General features: G+C 36.9%; 1 protein-coding gene across 3 annotated transcripts in view; it reads left to right on the top strand.

Moving 5' to 3' along the window:
* Positions 1-405: 405 nt before the first annotated feature.
* Positions 406-25,753, top strand: part of LOC121424497 (protein patched homolog 1-like) — a 71,351-nt gene continuing 46,003 nt past the window's right edge. The window contains exons 1-3 of one of the 3 annotated variants that reach the window (XM_041620206.1): positions 406-871; positions 18,126-18,233; positions 20,287-20,479. In XM_041620206.1, the coding sequence (XP_041476140.1) occupies positions 788-871; positions 18,126-18,233; positions 20,287-20,479 (385 nt within the window). In that variant the 5' untranslated portion in view covers positions 406-787. Of the gene's footprint in view, positions 872-17,236; positions 17,701-17,787; positions 17,809-18,125; positions 18,234-20,286; positions 20,480-25,753 lie in introns of those variants that run through there. The other 2 variants (XM_041620205.1, XM_041620207.1) reach the window with 2 other exon arrangements.

The raw sequence follows: 25,753 nt of genomic DNA, 5'->3' as shown, positions 1-25,753 counted from the left end.
TCTTTGGTAAAAATATGACTGCTTGTGGAAATTAAGGAGAAAATATAACCATACCATAAGTGTTGAGATATAAACGCCTACCGACTCTTACTACACGAGAAACCAAGTGAAAGTGAGATTCATTGCTGTATGGGGATTTGAAGCTAAGCTCCACTTGCCCGATCTTCTATTCTTCATGCTCATGTTCAACAGTTCATTGACATTATTGATCGTTCTCACTTATAGTGCTTTGTGAAGTTGGAAATGCCCTTTGTGTTTTTTTTGGAGGGTAACTGAAGAATACTGAAGGAATACACTGAATGCAGAACACCCGAACAGGACCAAGGACACCTGATTTGAACGTAAAGAGGGCGAAAGACAAGACCAGAAAGACCATGACTGACTTTGTAAGTTTGTGCTTTTTGTGGTGAAAGTATGAGAGAGGAAGGACTTCATAACGTATCCTACAACATTTCAGTTTGGCGGGAACAAGAAATTTGATGTTCTTCTGGCTTCGTTTTAGTGTTGCCTGATCAGATGCCTTACTCGTCTGTGATTTGCAAGAGCATTTCCTAATTCCATTTATGTCATTGGGCATGTTAGGAAACACTGAATCAACCAATGACAGCCATACGCGATCCTCAGAAGTGGATCTTCCATGAACCGATGATCTGACTCGACACCAGTCAACAGTCAATCACCGAATAACCTATTGGATTTATTTTACTTGGGGAGTATCTCTTTGGCATGCTTTTGACTTGAGTGAAATCGTCTCTTCTTGATCTGTTCTTTAGCTAGCTCTACCAGGATGTATCCTAAATTTGATATACCCACGATTCGAGTGGCTGATGGAGTCAAGTTTCTCAAGAAACAGTTCGAACCGCCCGGCAAGGTGAGATAAAGGATTCCTCGAATTTTCATGCTCTTTAATATTCACGGAAATTCATGCTTTACTACAGTTGAAAATTATGGTGAAAACCCTTCCTTTTCAACATCCAAATGTCACAGGCACACCCTTTATAAATGATCATCTCGCTTTGCTCCCTCGCTTATGATTTTTAGGAATATTTTATGATTTTATCATGTTATTGAACGACCTTGAAGACCCGGAAATCATAATCACTCAGTTAATAACAAGTGGAGTGTTTTTTTTACGCATCATGCGTATATTGTTTGAAATTTCCACAAGAATTTTAATTCATTTCACCAAGGTTTTATAATTATAAAAATTTATTCAGTCAAGAATAATAAGGAGTCATTTTTGGGGGGATTTGATTTACGTAACAAATAATGTGGACAACTCGGTATAAGGCAGGGTGTAAATCGTGTATAATTTGTTGTAAACATTTTCGCCTTTTTTTCTCAAATTTTGTATTGAAATCTCCGTTCCTCCACTAACAAATAGCTAAATGTACAGAGAACAAATTTAAACCTAGGAGAAGAGGCATTTGCCTCTTCAGCTCCATCTCTCTGGAAGATGTGGCATTTTGAAGTTTGCACGGATTTATTTACTTTAATTCTATATGACAAAGAGCTTAAAGGTATTGTTTAACTTTGTGAGCAGCCGATTTAAAAAAATTATCAAACCAAGATGAGACATGTACAGGTGCATATATTAGAACTAATAAACCCTGAAAACAACCATTATTGAGAATGAAAAGCTAAAACGACAAGGCAAACCCCGATTTTGTAAATAGGCGTCTTACAGACACCTAAATAGTACACATAAGTGTATGAGATGAAATTAAGATGGTGTTTCCGGTCACTTTATATTTCAATTTTTGAAGCACTAAATAATTATTTTCGAACGCAATTTTTTCTGGGTTTCATTTTTGTAACATATCACAGAAACAGGTGGCAAGTGTGACCTTCTAGCTCAGATTTTTTAAAAGTCAAACCAATGTTAACCAATCACTTTAATGGAACCTATAGCTTCTACCTTCTGTTATGTACTAGACGTTTTTCAATGGAAGTAATGATATGGAGTTTTCGCAAGCACAGCGACATATACGTCCCAGTAATTTTCCGACACTAGACGTATATGAGATTGCAAATATTTTAACTTCTGCCCCAAGAAGTCTGAATATGTAAGAACATAATTTCTTCAACTCAATTCTGTTACAACTTACAAGTAGATTCTATATTAATAGGAAGGTCTTCATCAAAATACACTCTAAAAAAGTTTACCTAAATATTGGGTAAAATGGAAACATGCAAGTTTGTCGGGTAAAGAGATACCAAATATTTTGTAAATTTTACGCACTAGTGTTACGTTGAAATTTACCCTTCAAAGTTTTAACATGCATTTTTGCCCAATATGGGGGTGGGGTGGGAGAATTACCCCCGCAAACAAGCATGTTCCCTTTCTACCCAAGATTGGGTAAATGTTTACTCTCTGTTTTTAGAGTGTAGTAATACAAAAGGAAGGGCGAGGATAAGTGACAGAATTCAATAAGAATAATCATCCCTAAATAGGCCCATGTGTTTGTGAAAGCTGTATGTATGTGACAAATGATTCTTGAAGAAATTGTTTAATTATTAAAAAGGCAAGTAAAATAAGCATGGGATTTTTGCCCGGTGTAGAAAATTTTCTCCAAGCAATATAATAGTACGGGTTTAAGGAAATTTTAGCCTGTCTAAAAAGGGTATTAGATAGTGACACTTTCCCACATGTGCTAAGTTCGGTGATGATCTTTAGAGTTTAGCATGGATCCTACTAGCACTCATGAGTTTAGTGAGATCATTAATATGTGCATGGTGTTAAAGGTAAATGAAAGTAGTTGCAGCAAACAATTATTTCATGAGAAAATCTTTAAAACATGGTGAAATATTATCATCATAGATCTTATTGTGGTACATTGAAATAAACTTCTCTTTGTGAAATCATGAAATCTTAGCTGACAACCAATGATTCTGATGATCAATGCCACAAAAACTAGGCCTATGTGGTACAGGGTATTAATATAATATTGTTCGGAAAAATATCCGATATTTTATAGAATTCCTTGCTTATTTTGCTAATTTCTCAGCAATTACACATTTTTTCTGAGTCATTTGGCACATATTTTTTTTTATTTATGAATACAAACACTTGGGTGGTCATTTGAAGCCATTTTGAGATCGTTACTGCAACTGGTATTTATCATTAAGTAGATGACTTTGTTATTATTGGTAGACCTGTACTGCTGTAGTATTTAGCAAACGTGAAGATATATTTTAAGGTCTTTGAAACGTCGATTTGGTTTAAGTCTGAGTAAACTTTTTACCAATTTCAAATTAGGATTTATATGAAAGTGCATTGTCTAGATCTAGATTTTTGATGATGATAAATCTTTATTGTTTGCTGCAAATACATGGGTAAAGTTACTATTCCATTCCATGTTCACAAATGATAGTATGCCTACTGATTCGGGTTGCATTTTTGCCCCTCCGTGTACGTGCAAAATCATAATTGAAACTGCATGGGATTTCTCAAAATGGCGTCCTGATGACGTCACGGTTGTGTGACTTCGCCGTAGCAGCCGACAAACTTTCACAAATCTTTTCGTCAACACTATCCGGTATGGCGGTATGTCGAATTTCTTTGACAACCAGTCAAAGGTCACCTTTGTCAATTGAATATTGATAATAATATCCTAATTCTGATCGTGAAATTAGTTGAAGGGAAATGGTCCTTACCAGTGTTCATTTCACATGCTAATTGGTTGATCAGGGAGTTCCCTGTGTAAACTGACGAAGGTTTGGCGCTATACGCACTGAGCTTAGTGAGCTACTGTCTGGGCTATTGCTAGTTTTGAAAATGGCCCTGAGTGTAATGTGGGTGCGAGGGGATCTGGAGGTTGTTGGAATAGACGAGGTGTCATTCACTAACAGTTACCATAGTAACGGTATACTTCTCAGGTGATCCCAACCAATAATTTCACTGAAATTGTTCGTGAATGATAACATTCGTAAAACGCCATGGTGCCGTGTTCTCCAGATGAACTAGTAACAGGTGGCATCATAATTTTCAAAGCGTTTGATCCCCTTTTAGGTTTGAAACTTAACCCTTTGGAATTCGAAGTGAAACCCGCGCTTTCGTTCACGAATAAGTCTTATGGCGGAAGAGGGCGCTAGTGGTACTATCAAAGTTGTAAAGTGCTGAACATTGTCGAGGTAGTCCAGCGGGATCAGTTTTTCCAACGTTTTCCCCCATATTTTTTTTTATTCGTAGCACGTGCAGATACCTCTTTAATCAGCCAGCAATACGTGGACTTGTATTTTTAAAAGTCTCGCCTAAATTTTAAACAGAAAAAAAGACAATCTCCAAAATGAAAGGATTAGAATCTGCAGCTTTGTCAGTGAAGCGCAAGGATTTTTGTCGCACATTATAACTTCTTATACGATCTGTGTGTATGAATATTCAGAAGAGTATAGTCTTTAACGGAAATTGAAAAAAAAAAATCCGCTCAATAAAGTCGAAAACATTATAATTGCATTATGCGAACTTACGAAGCAGTCTCCTGCACGAGCTCTGTCACACTTTGTGGTATATTCAATATGTAAAAAAAATCCCGAGTCAAATTGACATTTAAACCAGGTCCGTTGGTGCCTCGGGTTTCCGGGTCGAAAACAAAATGACCGGAATGTGATCCGAAGTCTTACCGGGTCATGACCAGGGCTCCATAACACAAAGATTAGCGATCATTTGCTAAATGAACTGACCAATCAAGATCAAGTTTACACGCAAGATACTGACCAGGAACCAATCAGAAGTGTTATTTCATATTTGCAATTCATCGCAAACCTTTTGTGTTACGGAGCCCAGGAACGGAGTGTTGCACCAAGAGAACAGTGATCAATTGATTGCTTCATCTAGAAGGGTCCATGGATCGCTTTATTTCCGATTCGTCTAATGCCAATTCGTCAAATTGCCAACTCGTCTACTAACATTTGGTCTACCATCAGTTCGTCCATTCACCACACGGTCTACTTTCATTCAGACTAATGTAATTCCGTCTAATAACCAGTTGGTCCAATAGCCATTTAGTCTAATTGGACTAAGTGTTAAATTGTGCAAAATGAATGGAAATGAACCAATTGGTTTTTAGACGAAATGGTCATAGACGAAATGGTGATTAGATGTAGTGATAACTGGACCAAATGGTTGTTAGACGAAATGGTCATAGACGAAATGGTGATTAGATGTAGTGATAACTGGACCAAATGGTTGTTAGACGAAATGGTCATAGACGAAATGGTGATTAGATGTAGTGATAACTGGACCAAATGGTTGTTAGACGAAATGGTCATAGACGAAATGGTGATTAGATGTAGTGATAACTGGACCAAATGGTTGTTAGACGAAATGGTCGTAGACGAAATGGTGATTAGATGTAGTGATAACTGGACCAAATGGTTGTTAGACGAAATGGTCATAGACGAAATGGTGATTAGATGAAGTGATAACTGGACCAAATGGTTGTTAGACGAAATGGTCATAGACGAAATGGTGATTAGATGTAGTGATAACTGGACCAAATGGATGTTAGACGAAATGGTCATAGACGAAATGGTGATTAGATGTAGTGATAACTGGACCAAATGGTTGTTAGACGAAATGGTCATAGACGAAATGGTGATTAGATGTAGTGATAACTGGACCAAATGGATGTTAGACGAAATGGTCATAGACGAAATGGTGATTAGATGTAGTGATAACTGGACCAAATGGTTGTTAGACGAAATGGTCATAGACGAAATGGTGATTAGATGTAGTGATAACTGGACCAAATGGTTGTTAGACGAAATGGTCATAGACGAAATGGTGATTAGATGTAGTGATAACTGGACCAAATGGTTGTTAGACGAAATGGTCATAGACGAAATGGTGATTAGATGAAGTGATAACTGGACCAAATGGTTGTTAGACGAAATGGTCATAGACGAAATGGTGATTAGATGTAGTGATAACTGGACCAAATGGTTGTTAGACGAAATGGTCATAGACGAAATGGTGATTAGATGTAGTGATAACTGGACCAAATCGTTGTTAGACGAAATGTGTATGGACAGAATGGCATTAGACTAAATGAAAGTAGACCATGTTTGTTAGTGGACGAGTTGGCAGTAGACGAATTGGCAATTTACCCATGGATCGTGGACCCTATATTACAAAGTACACTCTTTAAATGTTGGGCAACATACTGACTGTCCACACAACCATTGGTTAAAAAGATTATCCAACTTTGGGTGATTTTCAACCAATACTGTGTAGTTTTCACCCAAAGCACACATTATTGTTTTAAAACTACCCGAAATTTAACCATCATGACCATTGTTGTGTGGACAGTATGTTGCCCAACATTTTTAATAGTGATAGGGTCCATGGTTCACGGACTCTACTACAAAGGGTTAATTGCCAATTTGTCTACTGCCAGCTCGTCCACTGACCACATGGTCTACTTTCATAGTCTAATGCCATTCTGTCCATCAACATTTCGTCTAACAAGCATTTGGTCCAATTTATGTCCAATCATCAATTCGTCTAGTCATAATTTCGTCTCTGACCATTTCATCTGGTAACCAGTTTAGTTGGTTTACTTTGTTTGCTAGATTAAATAAAAGCTATTGAAAAGTTTAGGCACGAACCAATGAAATCCACTCTACAATTCCTGTCAAAACAATCATACGATATCATTCTCGTTTTGATATGTAATCCTTCCAGTTTTATCGTGTGAAAAAATACGAGTCGATAAAGTAATAATATGGATAATGAAAGAAAGGAGTATTTTTTGCTAAATGCTTCTATAATGGTTTCACTCATTGTTTGCTACATTTGAAAAAAAAATATTGAAAACCCAAGTCACAAACCACTGAAATCCACACTACAATTACTGTCACAATAATCTGTTATAACATCATTCATTTAACATTTATCGTTTTGATACGATGCACTTTCAGTTTTCTCGTATCAAAAATACGAGTCGATGAAAATAAAATATGAATGCTGAAGAAGTCTTATTTCTTTTGAAAATTTTTTTCCCCAATGGTTTACCTCATTGTTGGCAACATTGAAATAATCTATCATGTCTATGGAAAAATCAAAGGTACAAACCATTGTCATCCGCGCTACAATCCCTGCCAAAATAGATCATACTACATTGATTTAAAATTTTCGTTTTCGGACGTTACAAACCTTTCAGTTTTATCGTGTGAAAAAAATATGAGCTGAAAAAAAACAAACGATATGGATACTGTAGAATAGATGTACTTTTTCTTTTGAACAATTCTTCCACCATTTACAATCTCCAAGGAAAACCCAAGGCACTTACTATTGTGTTCCTTGCTACAATTCCTGCCAAAATATATTACACGACATCATTTATAATTATTTTATTTAACATTTTTTTTTCTTTTTTGGGAACCTTTCAGTTTTATCGTGTGACAATATAAAAATAAAGATACTGCGTAAAAGAAGTCTTATTTATTTTCTACAACATTTGTACGTATCGTGCTATGGGGTCAAATAAATCATTATGTGCATTTATCGTTATTTTGATACAAAATGTATACAAACAAAGGCATGTTCAATTTTCATTTTTCAATTTGTGAATATCACGTGTTAACCTGCTTCCATCATCCCACACTGTCAGAAACATTTCGGTCATAATTTATTTTTCTTTTGAATGTTACTTTATATTCTCTTTTATTAAAAAAGAGAGTTTTGAAGTTCAAAGTTTTGCAGGTGTCAACTCGTGAATGGGGCACGGATCGCACGATAATTTTCTTTGACACGTCACATTTTGAATTGATCTTATAAAGCGACATAATTGAATTCGGCTTCCATATGAATTATGGATTAAGATGCCCTTTACTTTGGAATTTTTTTCTAAATCTAACTTTGAAAAATCATCACAGGTTTGTTCCCCATTCTTCAAATAATGCATTCAATCTCTTGAAAAGGAGAATTGGATACCTTTCTTTCTAATCGCTATGAAGTTCAACAATTCCTGATTGATTAACCAATATCGAGATTAACAATATACCCACAGATCGGAATGATGAAAGAGCATTCTTATTTTTTATTCGACCTAATGCAACGATTTAATGTCAACTTTATATCGAAAATTCTTTGTGACGTATTTTCTTTAGGAACGTTGAATAGAAAATAATGAATTGTAAGTGTTACTATAATCATGTGCAATGCGATAATCAGAAGCGTCACAACTATTCCAAAATTTTAAAAAGAAATAATAATGTATGGTTCATTGTTACAATGCATTTTCTCTAACAACAAAACACATGTTTGCGAAGAAAATATGGAAGAAACAAGCTATTGTGAAAATGTCACAACGGATTTAGTTGAATAAAGTAGTGATTATTGTTGCCGAATTCAGAATCAGACATCGGACTCCTTTGAAGTTATTTATTTGTCCGGATCATGGACCCCTCTTCCTAAAATATATAGTTCAATTCCATGGCCATGCCAGGCGGTTGGGGTTATTGGAGCGGTAATGTTGTCCGTTTCTTGCTACAATGTCCTAAATTACAAAATAAAAAAGTTCACCGAAATTGTCCTCTTGATTATATACAAAAGTTTTATCTTAATGATCTCGGTCGCCTTCCTCACTTACACTAGTAGATTTCATATACCCCCCCTGGAAATGACCCATGGGTCATCAGGGTCTGACCAAGGACCAAGAAGGGGAGTACGTGTGTGTTTTTAAACTCAATTTAGTGGAACTTTTAAAAAAAGAAAATGTTTCAAATTTAGTCTTTTTTGATGGAAAAAGGTAAAATAGTAAGATAGTGACGAAATAAGAAAAAAATGAATAAAATCAGCAACCAATATAAAACAACAAAAACATCAGAATTCCGTGGTTCTCAATGTCCTTTGACATTTTTGTTAGGAATTATATTTTTGGGTTTTTACTCGGAAAGTGGAGGATTCGAATGAGTTCGAATACAACCATACGAGTGAGCGAGCGAAGCGGCCATGTTGAATTTTATGGTAATTTGTATTTTTGGATTGAAATCGGATGATTTTATAGTCCTACACACTTTTGATGTATGATTGTGAGAATGTTTATGAATTATAATGGATTTGATTATAGGAAGCCCCCCCTCCCCTTTCCGTTGCTTGTATGGCCATGTTACTTTGTTTACAGACTAATATCCTTGATATGTTATTCGTGTGGACATGCAGGCTTATGCACTCAGTCTTGTCAGGTTATGTGGTGTTCTTGAGGATAGCTGATCTTTGCTCGAACTTGAGGTTTGGTTTTATCTTTTAATCGGATTTCAAACGTGTCGTCATGAATAGACACTGAACAATGGCGCGATCCAATAAACGCAGCCATTGTCAATTCTATTGCAGTGGGGAAACCCATATCAAACCCCTCCTTTTTGAAGAGGGGTAATAATCTACCCCCCCCCCATGAAGGAAGCTTTAGATTTAGCCATGGACGTAATCGTAAGTCCACGATTTAGCCATGATTTAGCGATGCCATCCTCTCTCTTCAGTAAACAATGAGCAAGGTTTCCCCCATTTTGATAAAATAATCAAGAGTCGACGGGGACAGGCGACCACCCGTGGCGAAGATGTCTTCTCGAGAATATTGTTTAGACTAAAAGATGAATTATTGCCAACACTGACAATAACTTATTATATAATGGGAAATCAGTTGATGGACTGACAGGATGGGAGGAAAGGACAGAGAGAGAGAGAGAGGGGGGAGGGTGAGAGAGGGAGGGAGAGGGGGATAATGTCTCTATGCGCTTCCTAAGGACTTGAATACTCTTACCCCAGCTGTAGCTTGGCAGCCGTAATTACTAAGATTACAGTAAACACGCATTTCAAGGAATACATTCCTGCTAGGTACCCATTCACCTCACCTGGGTTGAGTGCAGCACAATGTGGATAAATTATTTGCCGAAGGAAATTATACGCCATGTCTGGGATTCGAACCCACGGCCCTCTGTTTCAAAGTCCGGAGACTAATCCACTGGGCCACAACGCTCCACATTAAAATGGAATATTTGTATCATTTTGTGCAGTGAAAAAAATCCAACAACCCATATCATTCCCCCTCCCCTCCCCTTTAATGGTTTGCATGGCCGATTACAAGCCTCTCGGGAGGAGCGTCATAATTTCGATCTTTTCAATCTCGAACCGTAGAGGTCGCCTTTATACGAGCTGGCTGCAATGGTATTAATAAATTGTGTCACGCTGTGTCGTTGCATTACACAACGATTCCATGGTCGCTGCATGGACCCGGTCCATGATGGTCGCTGTGACAGTCAGGAGCTTTTGACGTTTTTGCAAGGATAATTTCAGGAACTGAAAAAAAAAATGATGTAGGTCTGTAATAGCTCTATGGTGAGAGAAAGAGAGAGAGCTATAGGATCGAGCAATATATAAATTTTTGATATTGATTCCTGACATTAATTTTGTCAAAATTGAAATGAGCAACAATGATATACTGAGCCCTATTTGTAGGATTTGTTTTTCATCGATTCACTGAATTTCGATCCACCCCAACAAAAAGTTGATTTGAATAAATCAGGAAAAATCAAACAAGCGTAACACTGCAAATTTCATGAAAATCGGATGTAAAATAAGAAAGTTATACGACATTTTAAAATTTCACTTAATTTCACAAAACAATTATATGCACATCCTGGCTGGTATGCAAATGAGGAGACTATGATGTCATCCACTCGCTATTTCTTTTGTATTTTATTATATGAAATATGAAGTATTCTAATTTTCCTCCTCATTGTCAAGTGAAACAATGATTATTTCCTCCATGAACATGTGAAATTAGCATTGTTTATATACTACATGGTTCAAGTCAAGTTGGTCCTTTATTCAAATCTGTAAAAAATGAAATATTCAATCAATAGAAAACAAAAGAAACAGTGAGTGAGGGACATCATCGACCGTCTCATTTGCATGTCACTGAGTTTTGTGAAAAAAAAATAAAAGTCATAACCTTCTTATTGTACATCCGATTTCGATGAAATTTTCAGCATTTATATGCTAATTTGATTTTTTCTCATTTATTCATATCAACATTTTTTCTGGGGTAGACTTGACCTTTAATTAAATCGGCAAAGTGGAAGTACGCGGCATTGATTCTATGATTTCCCATATTCCATATTTTTTTCATGAGCATGTACTGTAGGTCCATGGTATGAACAGTGATGCCACCTCCTTGGTATGACCATGCATATGACGATAATTTTGCATGTTTATCTTGGAAGACAGTCACCGCGTACAGACCTATATCTCATCTTCTCCTTTGTTTCCTGAAGCGCCCTGATTTTTATCTGGGTGTTTATATCATGATAAAAACGGGAATGAGAATATGGTGTAATCATGTTTACAATGCATATGGCGTACATAACTCCATGCAGGTCCCTTTTACTCGAAATTATCCTTCCACGGACACGCACCATAGAAAGCATGTGTTAATCCCAGCACACGTTTCAATGGGTGGACTCGTGAAACCGCTCCTTGCTTGTAAGAGCAGATTACGGTAAGGTATGGCTGCCATTCGTGGAATAACAAAGCTGAGACTGACCTCAGTAATTACCGAGGGGGACCACCCAGCTAGTGGACTCCTGGCTGAATCGTGGGGAGGCCGCCGGGTAATAATACCATCGATCCAAGGAGGAGTCAGCAAGAATGATCGTGGACTTGAAAACTATAAAGATCGGCGGATCTGGGCATGGGGAGGACAGACGTGTACAATGAGGGCTACGGGGAGGGCTACTAAAGAACAATAATAGATTAATTAGAGTTAGCCTATATTCATTCATTTTCGTTCTATGCTATATGCAGGGAAGTCTGTATATGCCATTAAGTATCAATGAACTGGTTTTAGAGTAAGTTTGGGCCTACACTTCTTAAAAAAATATTGAAGATAATTTTGAGCCTCGAGTTTACTCCTAAGCGTATACCAACATCGTTTCTAAAGATTTTTAGCAGTAATACCTGCAATGTCTATTCATCTTGGTGTTGACCGAGAGCCGAGTGCACTGGCCCTGCACAGTCTTACGAAGCTGTTTACCATTCTCTAATACCCCCAAGTTTCTACAAGTTTCTTTGCTCATCATCCAAATGACAAGAAAAAATTATGAAAACAAACTTCCCCTTCAAACTATTCCGGAAGAGGACAAACGATAGTTTCCGTGCTTGACCAAACTGTACCCAAATTCAAGGGACACGAGAAAATATTTACTCAAAAGTCAAGGAATTATTATTCTTTCTTCAAAATGGCAGCTCGTACTCCGGAAGCCTTCGCGCCATCTCACCGAGTCAACATTCATCGGGAGTGCAGGTGATATATGTCAAATCAAGGGGGTTTTCTTCCTATTTACTCTACTTTAGCAATCCTAGTCTTCTGTGCATTCCAGTACAAAAAAATACCAACCGCCAAAATGAATCAAACGCGTTTTGACTATTTAAAAGAGCACTCTTTGAACAACCAGTGTTTCACTTTCATATACATTTTACGTTATCAAATCAATTAATACAACATGCAGTTTAGATGTAATGTATGACGTCAGAAATGGAAATCAGAGTTATGTAAACTTCACAATGCCTGAATAGTGTAGACTAAGCTTTTGGTCAAAGTATTTGACGTCCATTCCAAAAAGGAGTTATGTCCACTTCTGATGATTTAGCTATCGTGCTGAACAGGGCGGATCCAGGATTTTCCAAGGGGGGGGGGCATATTTTCCCCGAGGGAAAATTTGACAAGCAAAAAAGGTGTAGTGTGTACTTTTGTATTCTAAATTGTGCAGAAATGATCACGGAAACTTGTACAGAATGGAGGCCCGACTTGTCTCCTTATTAAAAGGGCACGTCCATCCCTCCCCCGTAAATAATGATTTCAATAAAAAAGTCAAAGTGTCTAGTTATGACATTATGACATTATATTCCGTCGAAATCGGATGTCGAATAAGATTAAGAAAGAATATGATATTCAACAAACTACTTAATTTCACCAGTTTTATGTATAGGCCTACATCCTGCATGGTTCATCCTAGTATAGGTGATCGATGACGTCACTCATTCATTAAATATGTATTTTTCATGATATGATTTTTTTCTTCATAATGTGAAATAAAGTTTGATACCTATATTGCCATTGTAATAGTATATACAAAAGATAGAGTGAGTGTGTGACATCATCGGCGACTCTCTAATTTGCATGTACATGATTTTATCACATTAAACAAACTTTTAAAATGTCAATTTTTTTTTTAAATTTAGGATTTTAATGAAACTTTCAAAAACGATTGTGCTGATGGTTAGATTAAAAACTCCTTTCTTCAAATAAACATTTGGTTGGGAATCTTTCATTATTACATTTCGTAGACGTAGTGTATATACAATACATAATTTGCAAACAGATTGTGTATACTATTCTCTATAAACGGGAGTTATTACCTTGTAGAAATGAACCTTGCGTTTGGTCGTGTTTTTAGAAAATAATACAAAATAAACTCACAGGGGGTGGTTCGGAAATACACACCGCTGTATATAGGGCTCGCGACACTGCGTGAGAAATTTCAAATTATCGTTCTTTATTCAGTCAGTTTTCATCTATAAAAAAATACCTCCATTTGGATATATTTCTTGAATTCTTTTCAGAATTAAAAGAAAGAAAGAGAAAAGAGACTGTACTACATGTTACTTAATTACTTACTTGATTTCACAAAATTGTATGCACATCATGATCGGTATGTAAATGAGGAGACTGATGACGTCATCCACTCATTATTTCTTTTGTATATTATATGAAATATGGAATATTCTCCTCACTGTCAAGTGAAGTAACGATTAATTCCTCCCTGAACATCTGGAATGAGCATTGTTTAATACTATATGATTCAGTCAAGTTGGTCCTTGTCGAATCTGTAAAAAATGAAATACTGTATAATTCAAACAAACAAAAGAAATAGTGAGGGACATCATCGACTGTGTCATTTGCATATCACTGAGTTGTGCATACCACTTTTTAACGAAAAATAAGTGAAACTTACAAATGTCATTACTTTTTTATTTTACATCCGATTATGCTAGTTTGATTTTTCTTTATTTATTCAAATCAACATTTTCCTTGGGTGGACTTGACCTTTAATCGCCAGTTCGTCTGTGACGACTTCGTCTCATATACCAGTTATGTATTACGCTTTTTAAACTTTCAGAATTTTCTCATTCGAAAGAAGTTTCGTATTTCATGACAGGTCTAACTTCTAATTGTAAGGTTGGCCCAAATAAGTATCTGCTTTATTCTAGTATAGAGTTTTATGTCTCATGTCAACTTTCACACGTTTATTGTAATGTGACGTTTGGAGGGCAAATTTATCATGTTTTTTTCATTATACATTTTTTTTAAATTAGAATGGTATGACTTTTCATCCGGGCAATTAAAGACGAGAATTCATCATGATGCTGAATTCAAGCAGTCCGAATCAAGTAAAGTTCAAAAGTATAAAGAGACCAACATGGGAGATCTGATTGAGGTTGACCCTGAAAGGTCAGAGGTCATACGACCGTATAGCCCTAAAAAGTAATGAAAAAAGTGCACCCAGCGACATAACTTGGGCATGTAGCCTACATGTTTTGACTTTCGACCAACCCTTCTATTTATTATATTGTTTTCACCGTTTCTGTTAATTGATTGTTTTTTTTCTATGTGCTATCTATATTTCTCCTGTTATATATTGTATGACGATTGTATGTTAACTGTGCAGGGCTCTCTCGTTACAGAAGAGACTACCCTGGGTAAGTGAAAAAGAATAAAATATGAATAAACAAATAAATGAATGAACAAATTAATAAATAAATATATAAATAAATAAATGAATGAATGGATAAATAAATGATAAATGTACTTACTAACTGCTGGTTAAGAATCTCTATTCTTTTTTTTTTATAAATTATATAAAATTTGGTGGGTGCCAATATATATATATATATATATATATATATATATATATATATATATATATATATATATATATATATATATATATATATATATATATATATATATATACATGTATATTTTTAATGAGAGTGTACTTTATCGGGCGATACAGTACTCACAGTTCATTGCGTAGATCATATATCATTTTAATATGACAAAATAAATAAGTGAAAATATTGTTGAAACTATTGGAAGTTAGAGGGGAGAGAGGGGTAGTAGCCTACACATAACGTGATAAATTTAAATCTCGTGTGTGTACGCAGAACGGTCAAGGTTGATTAAGAAAATCCACCAAGGTTCCAGAAATCTCCGATAAGACTTGTCTCCTCGGAATTGTAGCGGGGGGGGGGGGGCGTGGGGGATGAAGGGAAAGTTTTATGACTTTGCTTTATTTTCGTGCTAAATTGAGATTGTGTTCGGACAAAGCAATTGGGATCACCCTGTGCTGCGATATTCAATAACAATAAGAACAGCAAAATGGTAGAAAAAACCGCGGCCAACCATACCCTTTCCCAAATTTCTTTTTGCAAAACAATGAGATTTTTTTTTATTTAGTGGCTAACAGTTGGGAGCTGACAGTGACTAAATAGGTAAATTTTCAAAATTTGAAGAGTGAAAAATACTACTTTGGAGCACTATACAGCTTGAGTAGGTCGATTATTACAGCATTTACTATACATTTTTTTTTTAGTTTTCAAAATATAATATGTAGGAGGGGGGGGGGTGACGATCCTTACTGAGGGGCAAATGCTTTGTCCCCCCCCCCGATGCCGCCACTGCTCCCTGTTTTTTTGTCTTTCTTCATTTGTGTCGGTCGTTAATGCGGGCCCCATGGAACGTTTTTTTTTACTGGGCACAGTGCCCCAAGCCCCCAGACCTACCTATATTAAAAAACGTTTATGACGTCACAAATAAAAAAATGATAACTTTCTTAATCTTGAGTGGATTTTCCTCAAACCTTCATCAATATTTATTATCATTTTTTCTACTATTTTTGCAACAAAGTTTTTGTCAGGGTGAACTTCCCTTTAATTGAATACTCGATGTACTTGCAGGTATTTCTTATGTTCATATCGATTACGAAAGTCCCTAGAGAACTATCATGGACCTATTACTATCCAGTCTTTGACGCCACGATGGGGAGAGAGAGAGAGAGAGGGGGGGGGGGGGGTGGGTGGCCACCCAAGTTGCTGAAAGTAGAATCGAGAATGGCATAATAAACCATCGAGCTAGCATAGCTCCATGAATAAACACAACATATGGACATCTGGCTGAGAAGGAATGCTGGAGCATTATCAACAATCAAGAGACACTGGATGTATACACATTTCAAAATACTATATTATTTTGGTACTCTTTATTTACAACAACCATTTGTTCCATGTTTGATATTAACATAAAAAAGATGATGACAACAGGCTTTTGCGTAAATGTGGTTCGAACTGATTGTGGATAGGATTTATGGAAGTTATTGCGGTTAGGGATTTATAGGCTATGATGGTTAGAAATGAGTCTGAGATTGATTGGCCAACGAAAAACAAAAATCATGGAGTATTATTAACTCCCCCACCCCAACATTGCTGGCTGACCATTTCCGGTACGAATAATTCCATACCGCATGCAATATGGGAGGCCTGGCAGGGCCAGAGAGTGGTCAACTGCATGGTTATGTCATGTTTATTATGTTGGATTTAATTTTTATCCTACTAGAAATTTGCTCAATTTAGGTGCATGTCATGATCTTGATGAGATTGTTGAAGCAAAAACGGGAACAATGAAATGAATAACAACCCCCACAAGTCAAATTATGACGAAAAATTAAACGAATGGGTTTCGGCCGTATATGTTCAGCATTTTAGGCTTTGATCGGTGTCTATATTGAAAACTTGATATCTTTTAAGGGTCACACCGATTTGACCTGTTCTTCCCAGTGGCGCTAAAAACTGACTGATATTGGGTTTTTTTAATAGAAATATTTATAATTCCGGTCTCAACTTTGGTGCTTGCCGTAGACGTAACTGTAACACCCCTCACACACACACACACCGATCTACCCCACTGCCTCACGAACTTCCATCAGGCTCATAGTCCAGTAGAACTATATAGAAGACATTACTGCGAAATTCTTTCGCACAAAAGTTTAAAATGGTCAGAGAGTGAGATATTTTTCACTATTCTGTTGATGCCATGACGGCTATTTACTAGTGAATAGCGCCATTTCATCCCTTTTTCCATCCGTCACTGCTCTCGGAGAGCACCGTTGTGGAGGTTGCAGCCCGAAGTACAGAGGGTGGCCCAACGCCGAGACCATGTGTGTGGTCCGGGAACTTTCCCCCGACTTCGGCTGCGATGGTGTGCGTCGCTAGGCTACTAATGACACACGTTGTAGAAGGCACAATTGGAGGTCCTCGAATCGACCAATGGGAGGCAGCGAGCTTGACCCAGCGCTGTAATGCTAGTGACAGGTGGAGGCGGGGCCTGCTGCGCTGCGAGAATGCAGCGGTGGAGAGAAACTTGCCTCACTGCACCGTACAGTGATAAGTCGGCAGACGAGAGAGAGCGAGGCCAATCGTACCCGCTCAACGACGATACCCGTTTGAATGAGATTCTTACTTTTCCGTACAACGCTGCAACATGCGAGTTTACGTGTAAACATTGTGGACGACTGTGGCAGGAAACCTATGTATCCCGTAATATGGAGCGTTGGGCAGTACCTGCCACACCGGATTCTGAGGTAAATCACAACTTTCCACACGTCCATCCGCGAGGGAAATATGGATTTTTAAGGAGTTTTAGCGTCGTCCGGACCCCAAGGAAGTGAAAGTTCTGTTGTGGTCGAATGGTGTGTTACACACTCGGATTACACACATCACAGAAAGGGTTGAAAAGTCCACGCATGCCTGGCTCCTACACCAAACTTCAGGGGTGGTCCCGAATCTAAAACCGCGGCTGCAGAAGGCATTTCTCAAGAAATAGGGAAATAGTGGTCTATAACCCCCCTATTACGGATATAGCACGTTGGCGCACATGCAATACATGCTGGATGATATCTTTTACCATTTCCCAAGCGGATGATCGCGTATCCATCATGTTTCTCAACTGAAAGTCGACCGTGATTAATAAATGGATCATTCTGTTTTGTTTTTATCTCAATTACAGGACGGGAGATTGTCGACGCCTGGATTACCGGAGGACTATGTATATGAGGAATTGCTAACAAGAACTAGTTGGTGCAATGCAGACTATGCCTACAAACAAGTGGATCGGGTATATTTTTGTTCCACTCTATTTGATGATTGTTGAGGAATATAACCATTAAACAGATGAAATATATGGAAGTGCAAAAGAAGCTTTCCGACGTGAAAATGTATCTGCAAAGAGTATTTGGATGATATTAGGGCCTATAATGTGTCTATTTTTAAGATTCCGAATGGACTATTTTGATTGAAGTATATACTCTGCATTCTGCAAGATGATTTATACTCAAAATGGGAGAAGAGAAGAATAATTACCATTGTAATACTTTGATTTCAGTGCTTCTATAGATTTTTTTTTCAATTATGCCTTTCAAAAGTGTATGTATACTACATGTATAATATGTTGACCTGTCCGTGATCCTATAAACAAGAAAGCAATATTTTTTATCAAATTGAGTTTGATGGTCTAATACTTGGTAGAGCTGGATAAGAATGAAAGATTATAGGTCCATATGATGAATATCCGACCACATTGTTAATAATTTGAAAATATTAATAATTTGAAAATATTGTTTGAGATGTTAACTTGTGATTTGTGAACTTGTCACTAACAATACTCATCATGACAAGTTTGAAAATTGGTATGGGAATGATTTGTTCAAGAAGAGATGTTGAGCCCCTAATCTGATCTAATTTCACCTTCAGGAAGTCATAATTTTTTTTTAGTTAATTTTCTCATTCACACCTACGTGTATATGGTTCATTTTTTTACCCGCACATGACCCGTATTGACTATTCTTGCATTGCGTCAGCTATAACTTGGGTCTTTCAAACAAAGAATGTAAACTCAAGGTACAAGAGAAGAGAACATGAAATGGTTTATTGTGTTGCTATGTCAGCATTTGCGTTGATTATATTTTGAGACTAGAAACCCTTGAAAGAAAATAGCAAATATCTGAATCGAATACGTCTCTCTAGTAGTTATTAGACACAAGAGAGCAAATCTTTAAACATGCTGATATTGTTGAATGAAATTGTCGGCCCACTTGCAGTATAAAGCCCCCCGCACCCCCACCAGAAAAGTCTGATGTAGAAGTAGCAAGAGTTTGTTGATAAAACTTTCTCACAACTCCCGCGCTTGTAACTTGAAAAGAAAAGTTTGAGGCTCTTATAATTTTATCTTCGAAGTCCGACTGATGCCAAAAGTTTGCAAACCTTGTCCGTCCTTCGGAAAATGAAACTAGTTCGTGAAACCTGGACATACGGTTAATCAAGTATTACTGAAGATCCTGTCTTAGTTTCAGGTCACATGACCAAGGTCAAAGGTAGGGTCAATGAACTTTGGCCAAGTTGGGGTATTTGTTGAATTACTATCATAACTTTAAAGGTTTATGGATCTAGTTCATTAAACTTGGACATAAGACTAATCAAGTATCACTGAACATCCTATGCGAGTTTCAGGTCACATGACCAAGGTCAAAGGTCATTAAAGGTCAACAAACTTTGGCCGAATTGGGGTATTTATTGAATTACCACCATAACTTAAAAAGTTTTCAGACCTGGATCAAAACTTGGACATAAGAGTAATCAAGTATCACAGAACATCTTGTGCGAGTTTCAGGTCACATGACCAAGGTCAAAGGTCATATTAGGCCAATGAACTTTGGTCATGTTGGGGGTATTTGTTGAATTACCCTCATAACTTTTTAAGTTTATGGATATATTTTATGAAATGTGGTCATAGGGGTGATCAAGTATCACTTTCAAGTCTTATGTCACATGATCATGGTCAAATGTCATTTTAGGGTCAATGAACGCAGTATTATATATCATTATATAAATGGTGTTTTTTTTTATAATTATTTTATTGTAGTTTTCCAAGTCAGCACTGCTGCTTTATTGAATCGTGTAGTGCAGGCGAGACTGCCAGAGGCGCTCCACTTGTTTTAGTTTGCACTGCAAAGTTACAGAATAAATTAGGGACTAAATCAATATATTTTTACTTGATATGTAATATTATGTATTTGACCAGGGAATTGTTCTTGAATTCTGTGATCTGATAACTTTTTGCACATGACACCCTTTATAGCCATTTTCTGTTGTTTCCTGCCCTCATCCTGCAGGGCAAGGCACAGGGGAACAAGGCGGCATTGTGGCTCCGGAGCAAGCTCCAGGGGTTCCTCTTCTCTCTGGGGTGTTACCTGCAAATCCACAGCGGCAAGGCACTCTTTCTTGGACTGGTTATATTGGGCGCATGTGCCGTTGGACTAAAACTCACCAAGATAGAAACAAATGTGGAAAAACTTTGGGTGCAAGGTAAGTCTTATACTCATTTTGTTTTCTCTCTCAAACAAAAAAATCTGCATTAATTTTCTGTGTGAATTTGATTTCTATTTCCTAATTATTTTTAAATATGGTCATTAAATACATTCTTGATTTCACTTTCAACTTTTTTCTTCTTCATCTTAACTTGATGACTTTGTTATTATTGGTAGACCTGTAGTACTTCACCAATGTGAAGATATATTTTGTGGTACAATTACAGGTCTTTGAAATGTATTTGGTTAAAGTTTGATTAAACTTTTATCAATTTCAACTTTGAATGTGAATGTTTCAGAATTCAAATTGGTTATGTGTACTATATAATATTCCATCACTTTTTTATGATAAAGTAAGTTATTTGAACAACTTGATCCTTATTTGCCCTGGCTCTTTTGCCTCAGAATCGTATCGTGAGGATGGGGCAGGGCACCCTGAACCCCACCCCACCCCCAGAAATTCAAAAGAAAGCACATGACATGAAAATGACTCTTCCATGTCAGAAATATGTTTCCTCAATTATAAAACTTCCATGAAATTTTTCATTGTCAGACCAGTTTTCACCTTATTAATGACCATTTGTTGTAGGCTAACAGATGAACTAATTTGTGTTAGAGTTAGACTATATGAACTGGGCCTACATCACAACACATTATTTTTCTGGATAAAGGATAGTCCATGTGTCAACTCAAGTGGTTTGTTTAAAGTACAGAATAGGACTGGACTTTTTGGATGACACAACAGTTCACTCATAATATGATCATCATCATGAAACACAAAAAATATGTTACATTATGAATTTACATGTTCAATTAAAAAGATAATTCACTAGTTCATATCGATTCCTCTGGCTATAAATCTCCCCCACCCAGCGACTGTCTTCTGACCCGGTCAGCCGTATAGCCTTTAGTCCAACTTGGCCTACTTACTATGACTTCTTGCCCTCTTATGGCATTCCTCCCACCATATTTTAATGTCATATTTGGGCGGTGATGCATTCCAAAGACAAAGAATTCAGTGTAGGTGGCCAAATTTTGTTGCAGTTGGTATCTGCTCTAATCTAGTTTCTTCATGGACCTGCCTTATACCATAATGGTTTCTTTATCATTATTTTGTAGTCCAAGTACTTATACAATTTTAGCAATTAAAGGAACCATTTACTCAAAGAAAAACCTCTACAACTGTACGATAAAATGTTGTAGATGTCAGACAAGTTGTCTTTAAAGAAGTAAAAATTAGGTGTATGGGACAGTATACATTTGTACATAGCAGGTTATTGGCATACAGATATGGAATCTAATAAGTTTCCATATTCTTTAAAATAAAATCTAAATGCTGAAAAAAAACTATTATCTATACCTTGGCCTTGACAGGTGGTATCTAAATATGGAATGGGTTGAATATTATGAAATTTTATAGTCTCAGTTGTGATGGATCCAATAAATCTCAAATATAGAAATTAATTTCATATACAGGCCTAACTAGTAGGCGGTATACATGCATGTGCACTGTCCCTAATAAAGAAATTGGTCAAAGTAATTACCAAGCATATAATACTATTCATCAGTTTCAGAAAACACTTTGAAAGAAAAGGACATAATTAATTCTTGTTAATTGATAAATAATGGTGTTCTTGGCATTCCTGTATTTTGAGATTTATTGGATCAATTTTGCATCCAACACTGAGCTCTCATCTTTTTCATATAATTTATAGGCCTACATCCTTAAAATGGGTTGATCTAACCAACCTGTTGGTGAAATTTGTCTGATAGATTAAATTAAGATAGATTAACCCAGTTCCTAGCTATTCTAAATAGTTAAAGTTAACCAATGAATTTTTTTATTTCGACCATTTTTGTCGGTCAGATAAATGCATTGGATATTTTGACCAATCCTAAAATAAGTTCTGCTTTTAACTGAAGTGTATAGGCCTATTCTGATGAAATAGGATAAATACATGTATTCACCATGGAGTAGTATGCTGATAGGAAAGATATATCTATCAATGAATTGAAGTCCCCCTTCCTGCCATTGCAGTGGAGATCAATTGTAAGAGATTCCTAGTATTGCCATCATTTCTTTATTTTCTGCCATTGGCTTCACCCATAGTTCACTCAGGAAGTTGATCAAGTGTGTGGACCCTTCTATTGTTGGCTCAAGAGCTGAGCTAACAGGCCTAAAGTGAGCTGCGGTGGTACTCGTCCCAAGAGCGGTACATGTATGTAGAGACGTTCTGATCCCCTGTTAACGGAGGCTCTGTACACAGAGATTACAATACTTTCCGTTGGGCGATCACCAATTGTGGAAATGGAGTGTGGGGGTAGGATGTTTGTTCTTGACACCCAAGACCCTTATTCATCTTCTCTAGGCTCTACATAGTTAGGAAGGAAGTTGTACTGACCAGTGCAGTGCTTGTATTTGGAGCCTGTTCATTATTCGTGAATATGTTCAAATCTGCTTTAATAGTCTTGGGACTGATTGATAGATTTGACATAGTTTATGTAACTTGTCGAGAATTTAATCAATGAGGCCCAAAATATCACAATAATTTGATATTTGATGAGAAAATTGCTTACAAAAATAAAAGAGAGAAATAACAAGCACAAGCTACACTAATTTTCATCAAAAGTGGATGTAATGGAAAGAACAAAGTTATACAAATAGCAATGCAACAGACTCACAGTCACTATTCCTTTTGTATTTTTTTATTTAAAAAAAAAAGCTTGGACATCTGGTTGGTCATAACACTTTAACAGTGACTTTTGGTCATAAATCATACTTTGAATTAGGCCCGTTTCGGGTACACGTGTACACGCACGGTCAAGTCAGTGCACGTGTACTAAATTCCATCACCGTGTACACGGTAGCATCTGCATAAACAAGCTCACAGCCTCACATTAAATCTTAGTTCTCAGACACTGCACATGTTTTAATTACTAATATGTCAACATATTTCAATTAATCCAGAGTGAGTTCACTTCCAAAATCGCCAATTTAATCCACATTCTTTCTGGAGACTCACGTTTTTGTACCACGAAATCGGCACGAAATGGGTCTGCTCCGGTCTCAAAAGCTCGAAAGCGTTGCTCAATCACACTCAGAGTCAATTTGAGAATCACCAATTGCGATAGCGATCATCGCTACAACTTATGTGTTATACGCTCGCACACAAGCCTACAAACAAACGCTCTTCAAATTGGCAACATAATAATGAAAATTAATCGATAACTTCAGTTACACTTATTCTGCAGCGATCTGTGCATGCATGTACGGTACAGTATACAAAATGCGCATCCACCGAGCGTCGGCGATAGCTAGGGCCCTGCACTGATTTTCTTTTGCATTCTTTATTAATTTAATGCGCTGCTAAGCCGAGTAAACTTTTAATTTGCACGAATTTTTGTGGATTGATACTTCAAACTTCTCAGGTAAGCTTTAAAACCGTGACTTAGGCTATATAGACCCCTTTTTATGACATATTGATTCGGGTCCGTGTCGACATGAAAACAGAACTCGCTCTCACAGTGTTTACAACGTGTACACGTGTACACGACCGAAAAACACGCCGTGTACACGTGCATCAAAAATGGACTTTCAAAACGGGCCTACTTTGAATTATAGTATTGCTAGATCATGTAATATCCCTGGTTCATGTTCGAGAGGTTGTTCTTTGAGTTTTATTTGATTTATCATGTATCAAAGAGGTCAAAAAAGGTTTTTATATTGTTGAACTCAGTTGAAGTGAAAAAGATGATTTCATATCTTTGATTTGATATACCATCCTACCTATAATTTATTTCTCCTGACAAGAAATTCAAACTTTTTTTATTTGTCAAAACTATGCAAACTGACCCTCAGGAAATTGGTAGAGCCCATTTTTTTTTGTCGACTCTTTCCTCGCTCTCAAAGCCTCTGAGGATGAAAAGAAAAGTTGATAACTAACTGTATATCAGGCTAACATCCGTATTGATGGCCTCTCTGATGACAATATGTAAATTTGTAATAATATTTTTAGCATTCGGTTGCGAAGTTTGTTTACTGAGATCGACCCTCCCTCATTCAAAAAGCAGTTCAGTGCACAAATTGCGATAGAGGACCTATATTATGCGCATGATTGTATGAAATGTGATGAATTGTATTAATCTATCCCTGTTCATGTGCGGTCTCAATGAATGCAGTCTGTCCCTATTGTTGGACATCCTTGAGAAAAAATAGTCATTCTTTATTTACCCTTTCATCGAATGAATACTCCAATACTACATAGCACAGGGGGAAAGGAGGTTTGCGTCAAATGCGGGGATGGCATTTTTCCGGCTGTTGGAATGTCTTTGAGATTTACAAAGAGGTGGTCTATCTCTCCGGTCAGACAATTAGACAAGATTCATAGCGAGTGTTTTTAATCCCACCAAGAAGACTGGTGTGTACATAAATGTTTCACCGATTCTCTAACATGTTTCAGAGTCGTTGAATGCAATCTAAACGGATGGGAGATTGTGTAGAGGTGTGTTAGAGCAGAACAAGGTTACATCGGCGGCGGATCTGTAGTTACTGATTTGGTGATGACAAAAGCTTACTTTGACTGCGTGAAATTAGTTGATTTCTAACCACATTCATCCTTGGCTAATTGTAAGGACATCAATTTACTTCTTTTGACGATTATGATGTTCTCAAAGTTCTCTGAGGTTTATTTGGGATAGAGATGAATTAGTACGTTTAAATAAAAAAATATTGAGTCATATTTGAGGCATTGGGCTACATATGCCTACATCTCTGCTTTGAAACATGGAATTAATTTCAGAACTAATAGTGTAAAAGATGGATATAACCCATGACCCTTTCTTTAAAAAATGACTTCAGTTTCCTTTGGCTACAAAATTTTATTGGCATTTGATTTTGTGAAGATTCTACATTACTTGGAGATAACTAGTGCTTCATTTGTAAGCTGTTGAGTGAGAACTGGATTTATTCGCGAACCATTTCAACTTTCCAGCTTGGTTGATCCTTACCTTTAAGAAGTACACTTTGGAAGTAAATTGTAAAATTCCTGTGCCCTAGAATGTTCACAAACTCCTGATGGGAGCACAATTCTGTCCAATAAAACCTTGCTGAAAAGACACCCCCCACCGAGGAGTGGAGTCCGCCTGAACACTTCCCAAAGCCGTGTTTATATGCACATGCACACTCATTCAAGGGGTGATATTATTCCTTGATTTTTTTGTGTGTGTCAAAACTTCAAATGACAATTTTTTTCCTTTTTGTACGGGTGCCTTG

This window comes from Lytechinus variegatus, chromosome 11 (assembly GCF_018143015.1).
Source record: "Lytechinus variegatus isolate NC3 chromosome 11, Lvar_3.0, whole genome shotgun sequence".
NCBI lineage: Eukaryota > Metazoa > Echinodermata > Echinoidea > Temnopleuroida > Toxopneustidae > Lytechinus > Lytechinus variegatus.
The sequence above is the reverse complement of the archived record's forward strand: the minus strand, read 5'-3'. Positions and strand labels throughout refer to the sequence as shown.